The following is a 20,688-nucleotide window of genomic DNA, read 5'->3' on the forward strand; positions in this document are numbered from 1 at the left end:
GTGATCAAAGGCTGGGGAGTTAGTTACAGAAAAGGGTAAAGTGTTCCAAATTTTAATTACAGTGTTAAAAGAGTCAATTCTTGTGGGTAGTTGAGTGAAGTATCTTTTTCTCGTTGAATGGTAAGTAGATACAAAGTAGCAGGTGGATATGTCAATAAGATTATTTATTATTTTATGCATCATAGTACTCTTGCTATGAAATCTTCTGTCCTTAAGTGAAAATATGTTCAGTTTGTTTAATATAGAAGTAACATTGTTTGTCCGAGAATAATTATTGAAACAAAATCTTGCTGCAAATCTCTGAATACTTTACATTAAAAAGGTGTGTGGGTCCCAGACAGGTGAAGCAAATTCAATGATAGGGTGGACCATAGATTTATACAAGTTACATTTGACATGAGGAGGACACTGATGAAAGTTTTGGCACAGAAAGGCATTGACTTGTCTAGCTTGTTAGTAATGGCAAGGATATGTTCATTCCATGTCAGCCTTTCATCAATAGTTACTCCTAAGTATAAGCTTACTATGAGTTACCTATTCCATTTCATTCTCCACTACCATGTAGGTGTGATGATTCATGGGTAGCACATACATGGCCTCTTGTACTGACTATCAGATTTATTATAACGAGAATCTCCATAATGACTGAGCTAATTGCAAGGGCACTTCTCATACTGTTCTTTGTTTGTAATGCTGTGTAATGGGTGAAATGAAGCAGAGTGGCCACTTCCTTTTGCAATAATTAACACTCGGGTGTGTGTTTAGACATTAAATTGATGTCTGGTGCCATTTTTCTTTTGATGTGGTATGCATGAGTTCACCAGTCATAAATTATGTCACAAAAAAGTAATCAATCAAGCATGAGGAATAATTAGTAATCTCATATTTGACTATATAGGGATCAATAAAATGAAAGTATCAAAATTAGCTACACCTGTAGCTATCCTAGTGGTTGTTAATCCCTACTTCAGTAATGGTTACTAGAATGCAGTAGCTGCAGGCGTAGGTGACCTCCCTTGTTTCATTATTTTTTAATTTCATTAAATTTTAATTTCATTCTGTGATTTTATCCCTAGCTGTGTATTTATTTTATTTAGATGATCAAATAATTCAATTGATAAATGAAGCTAAAAAAGGTGGCTACACTATGAAGGTACGGCATGCAAAAGTCTTATTTTGTGGAGCATCGGGAGCTGGTAAAACTAGCTTTGTACGCTTACTAAAAAATGAGGAGTTTGAATCTAAACATGATAGCACAGGACTTGGTGACACTCAACAAATTATGATATCAAGAAAGGCTACAATACAAGGGACTAAGTGGGTTGATCTTAATCCAACCGAAGAACTTAGTCAACTCAAATTACGTATTCATCATAAATTGCTGTCTAAACCCACTCCTCATCATTTAAAAAACGTGGAACATGATGAAGAAAATGATGTCTATTCAAAGCCCTTGGAAATGTCTCAAGAAGATAGTAGGTTACCTCATGCACAGCCAAAAGTTTGCACACCACCTTTGAAAATACCAGACCGCATTGTTACAGAAGAAAAATTATGCTCAAAGTCTTCCAATCTTACAAGAGAGTTTGAAGAGCCTCTTCCAGTATGGGACATACTTACATTACTGGACACTGGCGGTCAACCAGAGTTTATAAACATGTTACCAGCTGTTAATACTTCAGCTACTGTTACGTTTGTTGTCTTAAATATGCTTCACGTATTGGGAGCTAAAGGATTTGATGAGCGAGTACAAGTACATCATTTTAAAAATGGAATCAGATCTTATGAATCTTATCCGTTAAATTATACTAACAAAGATTTAATAAAATGTCTAGTTGCACTTTTGAAAGACTCCTTAATTAAAGATGTTCCTCTTCCAGATGTGGCTATTTCACAGAAAGGAAAAGATAGTAAACCGGGACTTTGTTTTGTTGGTACACATCTTGATAAAGTTAAAGAAGAAGACATCGGTACTGTCAACAATCATCTAGAAAAAATAATTGTACAGTTGGAGCCTAGTGATAGTGCATCTGTTTGGAACTATAATAATAAAGTTGTATTTGTGGTAGACAATACCCTCTCTGGTAAGCACGAACACTCACAAGCATCAATAGTAAATCAAATACGTTTTGAAATTAAGGCCCTACTAGATAAAAAAGCTGTGTATGAAGTGCCTATCACCTGGATATTATTGGAGCTAGAAATAAGGTTAATATGCAGAATGAATGAGAAATCTTTCATCATGATATCAGAAGTTGAGGCATTGTATGAAAAAATAATTCCAGGATGCGATAAACAGACTGCTGAGATACAAGTTAGAGCTGCAATGAAGTTTCACCATATGTTTGGTATTCTACTGTATTTTCATGAAGTTCCTGGCATGAATAATCTTGTAATATCTGACCCACAATGGCTGCTAACCAACTTGACAAATTTTGTTTGCTGTTCATTTGATGGAACAATTGTTGATTACAAAGACTTGACTAATCTAAAATCAAATGGTATCCTAAGCAAATCTTTGATAGCAAAAATCAATACAGATTCCCTTCAAGGCATTGAACTTGGAATTTTCCTTGAATTACTTAAGTATTTGAACATTATTACACCATATCCTACAAATGATAGTAGTGATTATCTAATGTTGGCAATTTTGGATTCCTATAAGGATGAAGAATCTGATTTTTTTAAATCTATGCCACCTCTTGATGGTGTTGAATTTGTGATACAGTTTAATTCTGGCACATTACCAAGAGGAGTATTTTGCTGTTTGATTGCTCAATTGGTTAAAAAAGCTAAGAAATGGAAGCTACAGGTTTCGCTTGAAGGAAAGAAATGTGTATTCTCAAACTTTGCCATGTTCTGTACTAATTTGGGACAATACATTGTGCTGCATGACAAGATTACCCACTTAGAAATTCAAGTCAGAAAAAACATGAACATGGCAGATACTAAGTGCATTCATTTCAATGTTCGGCAGATCGTATTTACTGCGTTACAGCATATCAACACACAGCAAAATGCCAATGATTTGAAGTGTGGTTTTTACTGTAAGAGCAAACCATGTTTGCTTTATTTAAATTCAGATTATGCACACGGAAAAATATCTTTACCTCCTGGATTGCCTTGTGAAAATCATGGATGGGTGGAACTTGAGTCACACAGGCTGTGGTGTCAAAGTTCAAAACCATCAATGGTGAGTATGGTTGATAATGAGTAAGACATAGTAACTTTGCAGGTTCTTGTATATGTAGCTTGCTAGTTTGGTTCTGAGTTGCAACAGGGTTGAATATACAAATTCAGGTTCAAAACAGGCACAAATTCAAATTAATGTTTTAGACACATATGACCACCATTACTGTATTTGCTAACGTTATGTGGTTGGCCTAAGGGCAGAACACTGAACACATATACTTGTAATACATTAGGTAAAGCATGGGAGCCCATTGTACAAAGGGGAGGGTTTGAAATAGGAGTGTAAACTATGGAAATATAAAGCAAAACAAAATATGTGTTACATAAGATCAAAATACTTTATAATCCCTCAGAAAAAAAGAACATACAGAAATAACATTGAAAAATATCACTGCCACATCTAAACTCCCAAGCTAAAGGTTCTACCACTGTGTCACTACTGTACGTTTTCCACTTTTATGTCTAACTTATGAATAAAAGCTTTGTCTTTACAAATAGAAATTATGTATAGTGTAATAAAGAAGGTTTCTAGGAACTTTTAAGGGGCTATAACCAGGAGCTTCTGACTGCTATATTAAAGTGCAAAATAGCTATGTGACTACTCAAAACTATTAATAAAAAGTGAAAGATGCTATATCTTGAATAACACTATTGTGCATGTAGACAATAAGACATGTAAAAGTGATCCCCATGCTGAAATATAGATAAAGAGTGCATTCTTAAAGGAAGCCAGTGTAAAAGTTGTGAAATCAAAGGTGGCACCAAGAGTGGTTGCAATGATGCCATGCAGTGTTGATGATGACAGTACAGTGTAAGAATGTACATGCTTGCAGTTTGCTTCCACCTTTGGTTCTGCTATAACCCTGGCTTTTTAATGGTCATAATGAGTGCTAAAGTAAGGATGAATAACAAAAATATTATTCCACAATTCTATAGTAAAAGCAGTTTAATTTTTAGGTGTTATTAAAGCACTCGTTTTGTTTCTGTGCTTTGAGTTTAATTTGTCTCTGTAGGTACATTCATGACATGGTTGGGCTTGACTGTATGTTACGAAGTTGTTATGATGAGGGTCAACAATTTGAAAGAAATTTTAAACTTTTGTGATCTCTACTATCAAGATGAACAAGAATGGATCACTGGCCTGGATAGTACTATAAACCACAAACATGTCCCTATTTTACAGTGTAACTCAATTAACTAAAAAGATGAATGGAGCATCATTTGCAATTAACATTTCACGACCGAGAGTCAAATAGGGATTTATGATTTACATTACAACCCTTCCTTTTTCATGGCTTTTTTCAGTGATCCCTATTCTCCTTTTGAAATTTCCAATGTTTTTGTTTATGTAGTTTTTATTAATCCATTATAGATTTGTAGGACTTATACATGTTTTATTGAAAATGAAGATCGTTTTGGATAGAACAACTTTTCATTCAACATCAGTGCAGTCAATCTTTCAGTACAGTTGTACTGATCAAATTCCAAAGTGTATACTGATTCTTTGTGATCCCTACCATCATTCTTAGTTATATTTATGTATCTCTTTCTTATATAGGAAAGAAGAGTATCACTGCAAATTAAATTTCCAGGTATTAAAGTTGCATCACAAGCACACTATAATGCATACATGCATTAATTTTGAGGGGTCTGCAATGAGTGAAAAATTACCTATGAGATTTACAGGATTTACAAGATTTAAGATTTACACAGAGATTAATAGAAAAGATTTATGCTGGAAACTTGTCAAATAAGCAAAATAAGTTTATAAACTGTTAGTATACATAGATAGCAGAGATGGAAATTTGAAATTTTAAGATATTCTGCAATGGCCTACAAGATTTATGTTTTGTAATGTACCTCTTGGTTAATTTAGAGATACTGCTATTTGTATAACTCCATTAAAATCATCATAGAAATACTGTACCGTATATACTGTATAATTTAAAACTGGGCAATATCATAGAAAGTTGTTTGCTCATGTCTTTGATGTCCAAATAGTTCTAAGATTTGACTTGTTATATTAAGTGACACACAACTTTGCATTGTGGGATTTAGTATTAGCGTTTTAACAAAGCTGAATGTAGTAACAGTACTAGTGTATAAAACAAACAGGGTGAGTGCTTGTTAGTTTTTTCACATATTAAAATGATTATGCATACCTGAGTGATATATGGAGCACACTAGAGTGACATATATCACTTATACCACTACTGCTTGGGATTCGCTGATAAATGCACTCTTAGCCTGTAACCTTTGGGCTTCAGCTGTATATATCAGTAAATCCCTTGTAGAAGTGGTATGTACTATTACATAAATTGTACAAAATTATGTGAAGCACTTTGTTACTATTGCAAGTGAGTAGAAGCTGCACTTTTATTTATATTTATTTATTAAGGCTTTACAGCACAAGTGCTGAAGGTCTGTAGGACACCTGGTCCTACAGCCTGTCATACTAACTCTTTTAACATTCAGTTTCACTACAAAAAACCAAATGTCATAACTAGACATTGCATCACATTGGATAGATTAACATGGAACCTCAGTTATTTGGACCTGGTTTCTCAGTTAACTAAACTACGGAAATGACTGCTCTATTAGAGTAGTGACTGTTCTGTTAGGGTAGTTGATAATATTGATATTTTAAAAATGTTTTTATGCTATTTTAAGGTTATATATACACAATTTCAGAGATATAGACCACCCCTGGTCCCAAGGGGTTCGGATAATTGAGATTCCACTATAATTGAAGAACTTACACTTCGATATCCAGGTGTTGTAAACAGCAAGGCTAGAGGTCAAGATACTCTAATAATTCTAATACAATAGTCACATAGGTAAAAATTTTATGGTATTCTAATAACTGTTACTAGATAATATTAGGCAAACCAGTGTTTTTGAAAACTTTTAATGTAAAAATTGAAGTAGCTAGGGGACCATTTGCTAAAACTAGTGAAACAAGAGACATACAGTAATTGTAGCTGTACTGTAGCTTTATGTGGAAAATCCCTACTTTGGCATGAAGAAAATTATAATTACAAGGAAAAAAGCTATGGTACAGCTACAATGATATTAAATGTTTGTTTTGTGTTACCAAAATTCCTACATTGAAGTACTTTCCTCATTTTAAAATTAAATACACTATATATGATATCTATAGGGCAATTGAAGCAATGTTTTGAAGAAACAGTGTTTACAGATAATTATGACAAACTGTCTAAAATTCTCAGTGTCAACACACTGTTACCCCACTTCATAGTAAAGAGAATTATCACTATTGATGATGAATCTGATATCAGATCATGCAATAGAGAATCAGAGAAGATTATGAAGTTACTGCATTATATTGCACGCCATCTGAAAGCTGGATACACTGATGGTTTTTATTTAATGCTTGATATAATGAAGACACATGGTACTATAGCAAATCAAAATCTAGCTTATGATATGGAGTCATTTTTACGTACTAAAGGTATATAGTAACGTGGCTCTGTAAAGCATACACTCTCTGCCAGTATGTGTTGTTATTATACTACATGTACAGTGTAGGTCAGATACTTATCAGCATTACAAAGTGCCACTCTGTGGAGGTTCTTTTGTGCCAGGTTAAATTCAAAGTATGGATGTGGAAACCTTATGCAAGTACCATTTGTAATCCTCACACTCAGAAAAACATTTCTGCTCTGGAGAAAATCCAAAATCGTGGGACTCGTTGGGTGTGTGGCAGCAGGTACAACTGTCATAGTCACACATGGTCAAAGTCATTTAGTCACGAGCTTCACTGGCCATCTCTTTCTATTCATCGGAAGTATCTTACAATAGTTACCATTTATGATATTTATCACTGCCACATTTCCTTAGGGACCATCCATAATTTTCAGTCTTTATGCAAGCGTACAAAGAGTACTCTTTTTTCTAACTCCCTCCCTCCTTCACAAAGCATACTGTATAAATGTTGATACTATGTACAGTATATACACGATGATTATTCATCATTTTATAAACGTACATGTGATTTAACCCCTCCCCCCTAGCGTACTCTTTGTACTCTTACGTAAAGGCTGAAAATAATGGATGACCCCTTACCTTTTCAAGCTCCTTTTCATTTACCAGTTCTTGTACAAGATCTCACTCCCTTTTGTTACAGTGTAAGCAGTCATCAATAAACTCTTATATGTTTTCTTTTTTTGTTAATGGTATCTTTTTATGGAATTCAGTCTCACATGATATTCTCTCTCTTCCTCATCGGTCTCACTTTAGACGAGAGTTGCATAAATTTTTGCAACACTTTAGTTTGTTTTTTTCTTGCTACAGTATTTAGTTATTTGTTCTGTATTGTACTAGTGTCCTTGTAATGTTTGTTGCTCTCTGTTTTTGTGTCTTGTGTTTTTGTAGGTGTTACTCCTATCGGCATTTGCCTTTTGTAATTACCCTTACCCTTATGGTTAAACAAATAAAAAATAAATAAATAAATAAACCTATTTATTAATGTCACAAATTTCTTTTCCATGGGTTCTGTGCAGTATGGTAGAACTGTGTAACTGGTTCGTTAAGGTTTGTACTTCCCATGAAAAGCATTGACCAGAAACCAGCCTCACAATACCTTTATGGCAGAATTGGTGTGGTATAATCAAACCCAAAAAGTTTGACTGCCACCTGAAATGCTTCCATAAAATTGCTACAAAAAATTATATAGTGGAATTTTCTACTGACTGACTTATATGCCTTCACACAATTGTAACTCAATAATGGCTAAGGCTATGGGCTTGATTTGTTCATTGCTTCTGTCACACAAGTGCCTTTTGATATACCACAGTATGTTTAGTACATCTTACCTTTGTCCTCCTTGTGTACAATTTCATAGCACAAGGTGTCAATTTGCAGTAGCATGTCAATGAATTTGTGTGCATATATTACACAAGCATGAAATGGAAACTGTCCATAATTTTTCACCACGCCTCCAACAATTGAAGTAAGCAGATTGATTCTAGGCTAGCTATATAGTATACAGTAGCTTCATATATCATTTCTCCATGCATGTAAGACTGTCAATCAGAATGGGCAGAGCATAGTTAAAAACTATGTGAACAGCTACATAATATTTAATACAGAAGCATACTATTTTCCTTTTTATGTGGTATTATAAAGGTTTACTATAATGATGAATTAAACAAGTGTAGAGAAAATAAAGAATTTTACATGCTAATAGGGATCATTATAAATTTAATACATATAATTCCTACACTTGTGGAATTAAAAAAATCTACTGAATATCAAGTTGAAATGAGGGAATATCAACCATGAACATTCCAAAAATAAAAGGCAGTCTTGGGGCTTGGGTTGAAATTGTGTATAAAAGTAAAGTAACTTTGAAAATATTTGTTGGTTTAAAACATTAATGTTATTGAAATCTTCATCGTGTTAATGTGCTTGCATTTACTTTATACAACACTGCTTTTATTTTTAAACTTACTTTTCAGGCAGAATTTCCTTCAGGCAGTTGTTTTCTATTGGCTGCAGAAATATTTTAATTCCATAACTATATTGTATACTACACAACTTGCTGTATTGGATTTAGTTTGAATCTCTTTATATGTAGAGGTTGAAGGTGATAGACTAAGCACATCACGGTTCTGCAAGGTAATAAATAACCTGTGAAAATTGTAAACCTTACAATACAGTATGTGTAACCATTTATCATACAGTACGGTAATACTGTATATTATAGGGATCGTGGAGGTTTGGGTCTTTCTGACCATAAAATCACCTAAAAACTAGCTTCACAATATCATCCTGGTGCCTTGACAGTAATGGTTACGTATAACCAAATCCAAAAGTGCCTTCCAATAGATTGTTATAAATTTTCATTATTCAATGGAATTATCTACTGACTAACAGCATTCCTGCCTGCCTGATGCCTTCAAGCAAGCGTAACTCAAAAACTACTAAGGCATGGGCTTGATTTTTTCACTGTTAGACATTGCTTTGTCCTGAGACATGCCTTTTGGTATACTGCAGTATGTACAATGCACGCATCATGGACTTATCTTTGTCCTCTTTTGTGTCCCATTTCTTTTTGCTGACTGCCCAAGGTGTCAATTCACGTTCTCTACATTTGTAAATGGGAATCATCTGTATTTTCCGTGGTGGCTGAATTGATTGCAGAAGCACTTTTGATACTGTTCTTCGTTTGTAATGCTGCATAACAAGCTGAAAATAGGTGAAAGCGAAGCGTAATAGCCACTTCACTTCCGAATCGGTAGTTGATAGTTGGGGCATGAGAATCGTCTACATTTTTCATAGTGACTGCATGCATGGATTTATTGCTGAGGTGCTTCTCCTACTGTTTTTCATTTGTAGCACTGTGTAACAGACTGAACATAACTTAAAGCGAAGTATAATAACCACTTCACTTTCAAGTCAGTAATTGATAGATGGGATGCATATTCAGATGAAAACATTAACTCTGGCGACATCCTTTTCTTTGATGTGGTATGCATGGCTTCACCAGTCATAATAATGTTACAAAAAAGTAAACAAAGAATTTTAAGTTCGATTAGGGTCAGATCATAGAAAAAAGTAGGGAACAAGGAAGGTCGCCTACATCTGCAGATATACTAGTGAACATTTAATCCCTACTTTAGTCTGCGCCCATGGCCGAAATAGGATTAAATGTTTACTAGTATATCTGCAGGTGTAGGTGACCTCCCTTGTTTCCCTACTTTTTTTCTATGATCCCTAATTGAACTTAAAATTCCTAATTTTTCCTGATACTTGTGCATTTATGTTGTTTAATGCTCATCTTTCTTATGTATGTATGCATGTAAATATGCAGTCTATTTCAATGCCAACTGAAGCATCTACTGGAAATGGCCATTCACAGAGTTTCTCACACAGTATTTCTGAACCTGCAGGTATTTATATTATTGAAGTGTGTGATTGCATTACTTACAAAAGTTATGGTCAAGATTATACAGGTTCTACTTTATTATTCTTTTCTGCAATTTGTCAACTCCTAGCTACATCATCACAGTAAAAATTTACGTTTTCCATTTAGTGCAAGCATTGTAAAAAATTTACAATCTTCAGTGTGTGTGGCTTACATATTGGTAATAACTTGTTAAGCAGTGCTTTCTCCCAATCAGAACTCTTAGACTAGTGCAATGAAAGGGATAATTATTGACTGCTAATTGCACTCTACACAAACTGCTTGGCTCTTACATATAGTGTATCCATGGTGCATGTGTAGCTTGCTTATACATATATGTGATCAAAATCAGTGTTGCTCTGATGATTAGGTAAAAAATTAGAATCTGGCGAGTATTGGCCACCAACCAATTAATCAGTTTTGATTTGATCATAGCTGATACTAATCCTCACAGTGCATTAGTGCTTATAGTATATGCACAAAGATGTGGGATAGGCGGCATAGGCCAAGCAAACATTATTTGGCATTTATGTGTTTGATAGTTAAGTGTGGCCACAAAGTGAACTGTGATGTTTTTAAGGCTTTTGTGTAGTACCAGCTACTTGTCTCAACTGTGTAGAAGTAGTAAAATTCATGAGTGGTACATGTTCAACTTCACTACAATATCAGGTTTGGTTGTAAACAGTGTAGACATACTGAACATACACCCTGGGACTCAACAATCACACTAACCCAGATTAAATGTTGTGTATATAGCAGTGGAACGTTTTGTCATAGTTGATATACATAATTATTTTAATTTAGTGATGATTTTGACTGAAATTTGAAAATGCATATAAGTGCTTTGTTTGTGTATATGACTGCTCTATTAGAATATCCGATCTTTAAAAAATGAAGGGGTTAGGCCCTTTATAAAACAAAAGCAGATGGTTTTTATTCCCCCTTCTGCTATGCCTATGGATTTCTTTTATGAAATTCTGTAATCTCTCCTTTCTACAATATAATCACATTTGTTGATTTATCATGGTAATTAGTTTTATACATACGTAAAAGTTGTAAATAAAGCCACATACACTTAATAATCAGTTTCTCGTCTCCACTGGTGTCACTGTTTTCCATGATTCATCAATAATTTGTTTGTTCTTTTGGTGGCTGAATACAGCTATTAAGTAACTTATCAAACCTCCTAAAGAATTGTGTAGCATGTGAACTTGAAAGAAATACAATTAAAGCATACTGAGCTGCATGTATATCTGTAGTTTTAGGTTAAACAATTTGAATGCTTTTGTGTACACTCCTGTGTAATGTGATTTATATGTACATATTACTTGTTTACTTTGCAAAGGAAACGACTTTCCATATCAATCAAAAAAGATGTCTACTGACTAGAAGAGAAACTGAATATATACAACACTGACAAATTTCTTACATATGACTTTATACGGGGTACATGCACTGTAAGGATTTGTATTTGTATAGGAAAGTATCTTTAGCTATTGGAATTTTTGTATGTATTTATGCACTATACACATTTTACATTTTAAGCTATATTCATCATTTAAAGTATCAATTAAAATTATAGTGTTAAAGCACATATGTAGCATCAAGAGATGAGCAGAAGTTACAGTATTTTGATCAGTGAACATGTTGCCACACATCATTAACTTTTGTTTATGCATAACATAGCTGCAGATAGTAACTAAATACAAAAAAAGCATGAAACTTTTCACATAGTTTGAGTGTATATAAAGGTCATTTTGGCATTGGGAGCCACCTCAGATTTGACCTTTGGTGACCTTTATACCCAATTATTGACTTACAAATTGCCTATGTACAATTCAAAATCCACTAACTTGGCACAAAATTAATGCTTTCGCTCCAAAGAGCACATTGATGCTTATAAAGATAGTCTAATCTAAAGTTACAATCACTTATAAGATCATATTTCACCATTCCATGTACACCATGCAATAGTGATACTTGTATGTTAACTGCAGTTTTTGCATAATTCTAATTAGCACATTACATACTCAATTATATGTGACCGGGCCTGTGAATATAGGGCATGTGGGCACAGGCTACAACCCATCACATAACAGGTGATATCTCAGTACTGGGATCACACATTAACATTCTGTCATTTGCATTATAAAGCCAACTAAAGTTTTAATTAATAGCTCCTGAAAAGTGCATGGCCATAGTTTAATGACATAAAAAGTTACATACTATTGAAGTTTTAAAATGTATGCAAATTTCATGTGCTCACATGCCTCATTTTTGTACATGACTTAGAGTTTACAGTGATATATATATGTCTACCACCTCTCCATACCAGGCAGTCAACTTACAAAAACTGTCACTGTGAAAAATGACGGATATAAAATGGTATTTCCAGTGGCTTATTGAATACAAAAAAGCTTGGTATAACCTGTAGTATACTAACAATCTCATGTAAGGCTTTTAAAACATACTGAAACCACATATGTGATGGTATAGTGTGGGCATTATATTAGATAATATTATAAGCTTTTTCAGGTAATGTGGTAAATAAACTGAAACCATATATGCAATAGTTTATACTAAAATATAAGATGAGTATAATGCAGGATTTATATTATGGCTTATTTGTATTCAATAAGCCACTGGAAATACCACATTATATCCCACCTTATTCACAGTGTATTATACAGTACACTGTTGTTTGTCTAATGCAACCGTCTGCCTAATTCAGTCATGGTAGACTGAATTAAAGATTAAATGTCCACTAGTATACTTCAACCTCCCTTGTTGCATTACTTTCTCTTCCTTTGATTCCTTATTAAACTTAAAATTTCTAATTTTGCTTTTACTTGCTTATACACAACAACATATATTGGTCATATGGTCCAGTATAGAAGAACGGCATAGCCAAGTGCTGTGAGTTAAACTAACCAAATTATTTCAATATACATGCATGTACCAGGCACACATATTTTAATTTAGATTGCATAAACACACTGATGATACAATATACTGATGTGATGTAAAATATAGTTTAGTTTTCTGACAGCTAGTTGATGCATGTTAATACTTTTAAAGTATGCCACTGCAGGTATAGAATACTACTTTACATAAATAATTTATATAAATAAAAGTGTCATGCTCTTCGTTGAGAACCACATTGGCTACAATGTGTGATGCATGTTTCTATTTAAATTTTTTCAGCAGCAAGCTAAAGTACAGGCACATTTTGTGGCATAGACAGAATTTCCTGGAAAGGGTTCATTCTTAGAACGGACTTATAATCTGAGCATTATACTTTGAGCAGTGTTCAAAAGACCACCTATAATGTTCATGAGAAATGCTATAATGTCACCATCTTTTTTGTCAATAATAATTATGTCCGTTAATTGCAGTTTTACTTATAGACCTAGATCTTCATAAGTGTGATCATGTAAGCCATCACTATTATCACTGAACTGGCTTCCATCCAAGCTTCTGGTTCAGCAACAAGAATTGAGTATTAGTATAACACAGGTGTGCCTTAGTGTTTACCATATAGTGTTTACCATATAGTGTCTACATCCCCATAGCTTGTGTGCTTTGTTTTGTTTGGGCAGACACCTTCACATGGGACAAGAACATAATTTTGTTCAGCCACTTAGTTGCCATCTTTCAGAGATACTTTTGTTTCAAGACAACACAATGGTGGACCAGTCTTCCTGAGGATTTGTTAATGGCACAGGATTTCTTCTCTACTTTATTATCAGATTTATTAACTGACTGATTGTGCGTATGATGATTGTATGTTGTTAAAAGGTATGCATTTCTGTGGTTGTAAGAGTATGTATGTGGAGGCGGCTGGTTACCAACAAGAGGAGTTTTCTCTGTTTCACTCATCTTAGCTCTGTCTCGTTACAAGTCGAAGTCTCCTTGTCTCACTCCTAGTTCAAAGTATCACATGCCTATACTCAATCACGTGTTTCTTAAGGTCCACTATATGTGTCACAGTCTAAATTTGGTCAATATAATGACACTGCATCTTTATTGAAACTAACCAAGATTTGTGGGTTGACAGGTTTGTTGTCTGCGCCTGGGATGATTTGAAACTATGACCCATGATCATACCATATACTGTTGGTATAGAGAGGTCAACTGTTATATCTGTAAGAGGCATTTCTGTTACCAAACTAATCCTTGTTCCCTGTCTTGTTAAGACATTTTGCTCTTGACAGAACTTAAATATCACAAATTTGGATTAGGAAGAAATGGACATTATTTTATATCATGCTTTGGAAGCTTATTTAGTAATTAGAAAATTTACTTGGGCTTGAATCATTATCTGAACTTTGTTGATTAGTTTTTGAGTGAAGAACCCTTTGATGCAATAATGTAGTGTATTGTGCTTCCTTTGTCATTGTTAGAGTTAGCATATCATTTCAGTGGGTGGGACATGATGCAATAATGAATAACCATCTCACTCTGCATGATGCTGTCAGCTACATCTTATGGTAAAGTGTATGTTATGCATGCATCACTCAAGTGGATTATAATGTGTTAGTATGTCATTCTGCTATATAGCAGTTATTTTCTCTGTTATGTGACCATGTACTGCTACTGTAAGGCCATACCAAATTAATCATATGTTTCATGGACTGTTTTCCTCTAGCAGTGACCCGGCAAGTCAAAAATAAATAAAATGTGTCAATTCCAACTGACTGTATTATTAGAGTATTAATGACTGCTCTATTAGAGTACTAAAGTTCTTCTGAGGGAGTTCCATTTCCTTTTGCTACTATAGTTATGGCTGCTTGCATGATATTAAGAGTCTCCAATTAAATTAACACTCTTTTAGAGCAATCACATGATTTACATTTATTTGCCAAAATACTGACCTGCCGCATCTGTGAAACATAAGATTACTTTTTTGTTATGGCCTGAAGGGATGTGAATAAAACATGATATAGACTGGCAAATGTACTGGCTCATGCAAACCTTAAACATGGACTTTCCAGTATAGAATTTCCAATAAAAATACTGAGGACTACAAATGCCTTACATGGGCCTTTGTAAGCTTGGCTGAGTCATAATCTAGCTTTGCATTGTCTTTATAACCAACATACAGTATTGTTTTGAATACTAGCTAGTCTTGAAGAAACCCCTGGTCTCAAGTAGTGGCCTGGGTAAAAAGTTGTCTACACATTTATTTTGCTGAAATAATTTTCACCCAGGTTACTGGGACTGGGTGAGAGTTGCTCGAAAGAAATAAACCACTATTCTAGACAATACTATTTCACTGTATATAGCTGGTGGATGAACTACCTGTCCATCACTGACTGAGAAGCACCCACATAGCAATTAATACAAATCCAAGTAACAGTCAATAGTAAGTCTTGAGTCTTGGCTTGTTTGTGTTGTAATGTAAAAGGTACACTTTTAAGTACTTTAATGATAATAAAACAATGTCCATTTGGTTCCACTTGGGGTACTTAGAGATAATAAGTCACTCTCTAGGGTTCCTATGGATACAAATACATGAAAATAGTAAGAAGAAAATATCCTGACCACCTGGCAGACTCCTGTAAGCATTCGAGCATTAATCGGATGGCTGCAGGTTCGAGGCTGCCCAGGCCCAGTCATGGATTTTTTCTTCTTTCTCCTACTTTTCAAACATACTTAGTGCAGTTAATATAAACATCCTAGGCCTTTATAAGGCCTTCTGGTATACAGGCTCTGCCTTTACCAGGTACTTTAATGATAATAATAATGATAATTTAAAAGAAATTACAGCCAGTTTAAGCAGTTTGCGTACAGCCTCCAGAGGTGCACAAATTCTCATATTTTTCTGTTTCCGAGGATTGACATGAAACCTCTTAATGTCTCGGGGAATGTGATGACACAAGGGCTTTGTCATTAGTACAAAGCAAACACTCTTATAAAAGATATGATTTATTATCATTTCACTCATTGTGTTTAATGCATCCTACTGTAAAAATCATATGAGATTCTTGCAGATCTGTTATATACAATAGGAACCTGTGTGATAAGATATCATAACTTCTGCAAAACTATAATATTTCAATTTTTTGTATGCATACATTACCTATACAAATAATCCAAATTATTACTTTACACAGGCTGTTGAGTGTTCATGATGATTGAGAATTCCAGTGATCAGGTGATCAATTTGGATCATGGATATGATTCAGTGGTGGGGAAACAGGATGATGCGAGGCAGTCATATATGACACACGGCATTTGATATTCTTGTTGTTGACCCAACCATTAAGCTAGAATTAAATTAGTTTTAGTAGCACCATAGTGGGGTAGAGCATCTACTTCTACAAATGTGTGGCATGAAGTTGCAATGTAATCTATAGTTGCATTAAACATTTTGATGCCATGGTCAGGCTTCTGTGCAGCCTATTATATTTAGCTACTGTAGGAATACATTTAGTATGCAGCTTCAGATGGATCCCAGGCTGTGCGGCTCCTAAAACATTTGCATAGACTGCAAATTGTCTAGGAGTTTTCCTGTATTCAATGTCAAGTTGAAGGGATAACTTAAAGAAAGCAGTGTTTTACTGAAACACTTCGTGGAGCACACTTAGGCTATACTTGAGTAGGATAGTCTCCCCCTACTATTACCTTTTGTTAGCACATGCAATGTATTAACACAGGCAGAAATGTGATTGAAGGCATCCTCAGAACAATGACCATGATTCAAATAGTTATCACGTCCACAGTAGTGTTGAATTTATGAATATATACATCCATTCCAGAAGTTGGGACTTAGTATAAATGATCCTTTCACCCTACAGAACCTTGTTGCTACTTTTAGTTCCAATTTCTTTTGATCATAACTATTAAAGGAATTCTTAATATTAATTACTTCGCCCTATCAAAGATTAATCAGCGTGCAGGTTTAAATTATGTTTCATCCCTTGTATCAACAATACTGTAATTGTACAACTTCAGCACCTGGCTTCACTCACATCACTTTCACGAAAAATTATACTGTATTCTATAAAATATATACCATACTGTTTTGACACTAATACTGGTACACCATACTGAAAAATTTCCTGTGCGTTAATTGAAGGATGAGTATATCCCCCAAATTGAACTATAGAGATGTAAAATTCATCAACAGTAATGGAGGAAGTAGTTGATGTGAGGGGAGAGTGGCCAGAGTATAGAATCTCTGGCATCTGGAGGGCACGGCCCCCTGAAGCTGTAGCCATTTTAGCTTTCATAATGTCTTGAAGTTCACCAGAATAATTTATAGGTACTAATCAGTTGAAGCATTTTAACTAAATCTGGCCAACCAACGTTTAGCCAAGTCAAAACTTTTGAGTATTTAAAACAGAAAATTTTTACCTGTTGACTACAGGGTTAATGATTTATAAGCAGCACAAAATAGACACCTAGAAACACTTGGTACAGTGGTAAGATACCAACTCTCAAAGTAAGAGGTCAGTGGTGTGATCTCCACTGTAACTAGGCTGGCATGCTTTTTTGTTTTTAGTATAAAATACTATTAGGAACGGGTTTCTTTTCTAGTGCTTCTTTAGTTTTTGTTGTTTCTACAGAGATGACAGCATCAGCCAAGTAGGCTGCTCTTTAGCCATGCCCTGATTATATTATATTATACTTTATGTTCCTGGTTTAACAGCTGGGTGGTTGGAACAATGGGGGTAAAATTTTGTTTTCAAGGAAACAACAGTAGCAGTAGTAATTCCCAGCCGGGTGTCGAACCTGACTGCTCTAGTAGGGTATTTGACCAAATTCCATAGTAGTTACACTGGACAGCGTAGTTTAGGGTGATCTAAGTCACATTTTGTACGGTGTCAAATACAGTGCACACATATATGATAGCTGTGTACAAGTACATGATATACAATAGTTAACAGTTAGTAACATGTCGCTGGAGTAAATGATGAAGGGAAGACCATCCTTCAGTAGTACTTCTTTCTTTCAATAAAGTTGGCAGAACAACGAGAGGCCAGTGACAAAAAGGTAGTACCACACAATTGCAACCTCTCAGCCATTTTCTGAATCTTTAGTGACCAAGATAATTTTTAACACGATAAATAGCACCCAGTCATTAGCGAGAACGAACAGCCAACTGATATCATATAGGTTTGCGGTCAAAATGAATCCCCAGAATTTTTAGTACATCTACTTCTGTAATGGAAAGGGTATCCATGAACAATGGTGGGTGCATATCAACATCCTTTTTAAGTGACACACAAAGCAAACAACAATTATCAGGCTTAAAATTGATAGCTATTCCATTTCCATCCCCATGAGTAAATTCTACCCAAATCAGCATTCATTTCATCAACTGCAACAATCCTATTGTCCTACAATTAGTGTATTTCTTACCACTTCTACATCTTGTAGTGCAGCTATTGGTGGTGGCGGTATATTTATCGGGTTTAAAAACTCTTTACAATTGTCTGAAGTAACAACTCTTACTTCTTATGAGTCTGATGCCGAAATGATTTGGGGGAAACTCCACATTCATAACCAAAAGCCATTGCATATATGTTCTCTGTACATGCAGGCCCCCTGACACCTCTTGTAGTTCAATTATAAGTTTAAAGAATTGTTTATCACAACTGCACACCGAAGATTCTGAAAACTCTCCATGTTTGCTAGTTGGTGGTGATTTCAATTTCCCAGACATCTCATGGCAGGATGGCTATGCCTACATCAACCCCAGCCCATCGTATGGCCCTGACACTAACGAACTTTTTGTAGATACTATCAATGGTCATAGTCTAGAACAACTTATTAGTGCACCTACTCGAGGTAACAATATACTGGACTTGCTATTGTGTTCTCATCCTAGTCTCATATCAAATGTAGCAGGAATTTCTGACCATGATGCAATTCTCTATTGCTTTGAATTACCAAATAAGCCTCTGTCTGATAAAATAGACCATCTCACCTATCTGTACCACAAAGGAAATATGGAGGGTGTTAAATCAGATATATTAGACTTCCAGCTGCAATTTCTTACAAGCAATCCCTACTCCAACGATGTTGAAAGTAATTGGAACAACTTTAAACAAGCTATAAACAATGCAATTACTTCACATATCCCTCAAAAACCATCACAATCTAGAAACAACCTTCTGTGGATTACCCCTTCTATAAAAAGATTAATGAACCGTCAAACTCATCTATGTCGCAAAGCTAAATCTCTTCAAATTTAAAAGGCTTGGAATGACTACCGTATTCTAAGAAATAAAATCACAAACTGTATTTGAAATGTTCATACCAAACATCAAACTAACCTATTCAACAAAAATGAAAAGACAAATCACAAGAATTTCTGGAAATACATAAAGAATATTCATAAAGACCAACATGGTATACTTCCTTTAAATGAAAATGGTAATACTGTCAACGGCTCTAAAGAAAAAACTACTGTTCTAAACAACAAATTTCAGTCTGTATTTACTCAAGAGAATACCACTGATATACCAAACTGCAACAGCACTCCACATCCTATAATACCAGATATTGCAGTTTCATGTGATGGTGTACAAAACCTCCTCAAAACTCTAGATCCAAGTAAGGCATCTGGTCCTGACAACATTCCTACCAGGATTCTAAAATTTTGTGCAAAAGAGATTACTCCAATTCTAACTGTTATCTTTATCCAGTCCCTAACATCTAGACATATACCAAATGATTGGCTAAAAGACAACATAACGCCTGTGTTTAAAAAGGGGGACAGAAGCAACACCAACAATCACCGGCCAATTTCACTAACTTCAGTTTGTTGCAAGATATTAGAACATATTATGTATCACCACATTGCAGAGCACCTGAACACCAACAACATATTAATTGACGAGCAATATTTGGTTTTAGAGCAGGTCATTCGTGTGAGGCTCAGCTCATATCAGTTCTTGAAGACATACAATTGGCCATGGATAATACTTCCCAAGTAGATATGATTTTCATCGACTTTAGGAAAGTATTTGATACAGTTCCGCATTGTAGACTCTTAAACAAACTTTCTCACTATGGAATTCAAGGTACAATTTATGATTGGATAAAGATTTGGCTGACTCAGCGAACACAGCATGTTGTTGTGAATGGACATGATTCAAATTTTGTGCAAGTTCAGTCAGGTGCTCCCCAAGGAACTGTTCTTGGCCCATTGATGCTTATGCTCTACATTAATGACATCAAGTGTGGCATCTCATCCCATCTGGAACTTTTTGCAGATGATTGCATATTATATCGAACTATCAATAGTCAGCAAGATCAGTTATTATTACAACATGACCTCAACCTTATAATAAAGTGGACTGAAACTTGGTTAATGGAATTAAACACTTTCAAGTATGTGGTACTTACCTGTAGTAGACTAACATCTTCCTCTACTTTCAACTATACTATCAGAAATCACTTTTTGTAGCAAGTTACCCAACACCCTTATTTAGGAATTCTCTTTGACTCAAAAATGTCGTTTTCGCCACATATCAATCAAGTTATCTCTAAATCAACAAGGATGCTAAACTTTGTTAAACGTAACCTTTACAGATGTTCTGCAGAAACTAAATGTT

General features: G+C 34.8%; 1 protein-coding gene across 5 annotated transcripts in view; it reads left to right on the forward strand.

Moving 5' to 3' along the window:
• The window catches only part of LOC136259694 (uncharacterized), a 37,903-nt gene extending 26,191 nt beyond the window's left edge, over positions 1 to 11,712 (forward strand). For 2 of the 5 annotated variants that reach the window (XM_066053203.1, XM_066053211.1), the window contains 6 exons: positions 1,098 to 3,193; positions 4,751 to 4,784; positions 6,353 to 6,664; positions 8,792 to 8,832; positions 10,028 to 10,106; positions 11,466 to 11,712. In XM_066053203.1, the coding sequence (XP_065909275.1) occupies positions 1,098 to 3,193; positions 4,751 to 4,784; positions 6,353 to 6,664; positions 8,792 to 8,832; positions 10,028 to 10,106; positions 11,466 to 11,509 (2,606 nt within the window). In that variant the 3' untranslated portion in view covers positions 11,510 to 11,712. Of the gene's footprint in view, positions 1 to 1,097; positions 3,194 to 4,205; positions 4,785 to 6,352; positions 6,665 to 8,791; positions 8,833 to 10,027; positions 10,107 to 11,465 lie in introns of those variants that run through there. The other 3 variants (XM_066053216.1, XR_010703344.1, XR_010703343.1) reach the window with 3 other exon arrangements.
• The last annotated feature ends 8,976 nt before the right edge of the window (positions 11,713 to 20,688 follow it).

This window comes from Dysidea avara, chromosome 1, assembly GCF_963678975.1.
Source record: "Dysidea avara chromosome 1, odDysAvar1.4, whole genome shotgun sequence".
Taxonomy (NCBI): Eukaryota; Metazoa; Porifera; class Demospongiae; order Dictyoceratida; family Dysideidae; genus Dysidea; species Dysidea avara.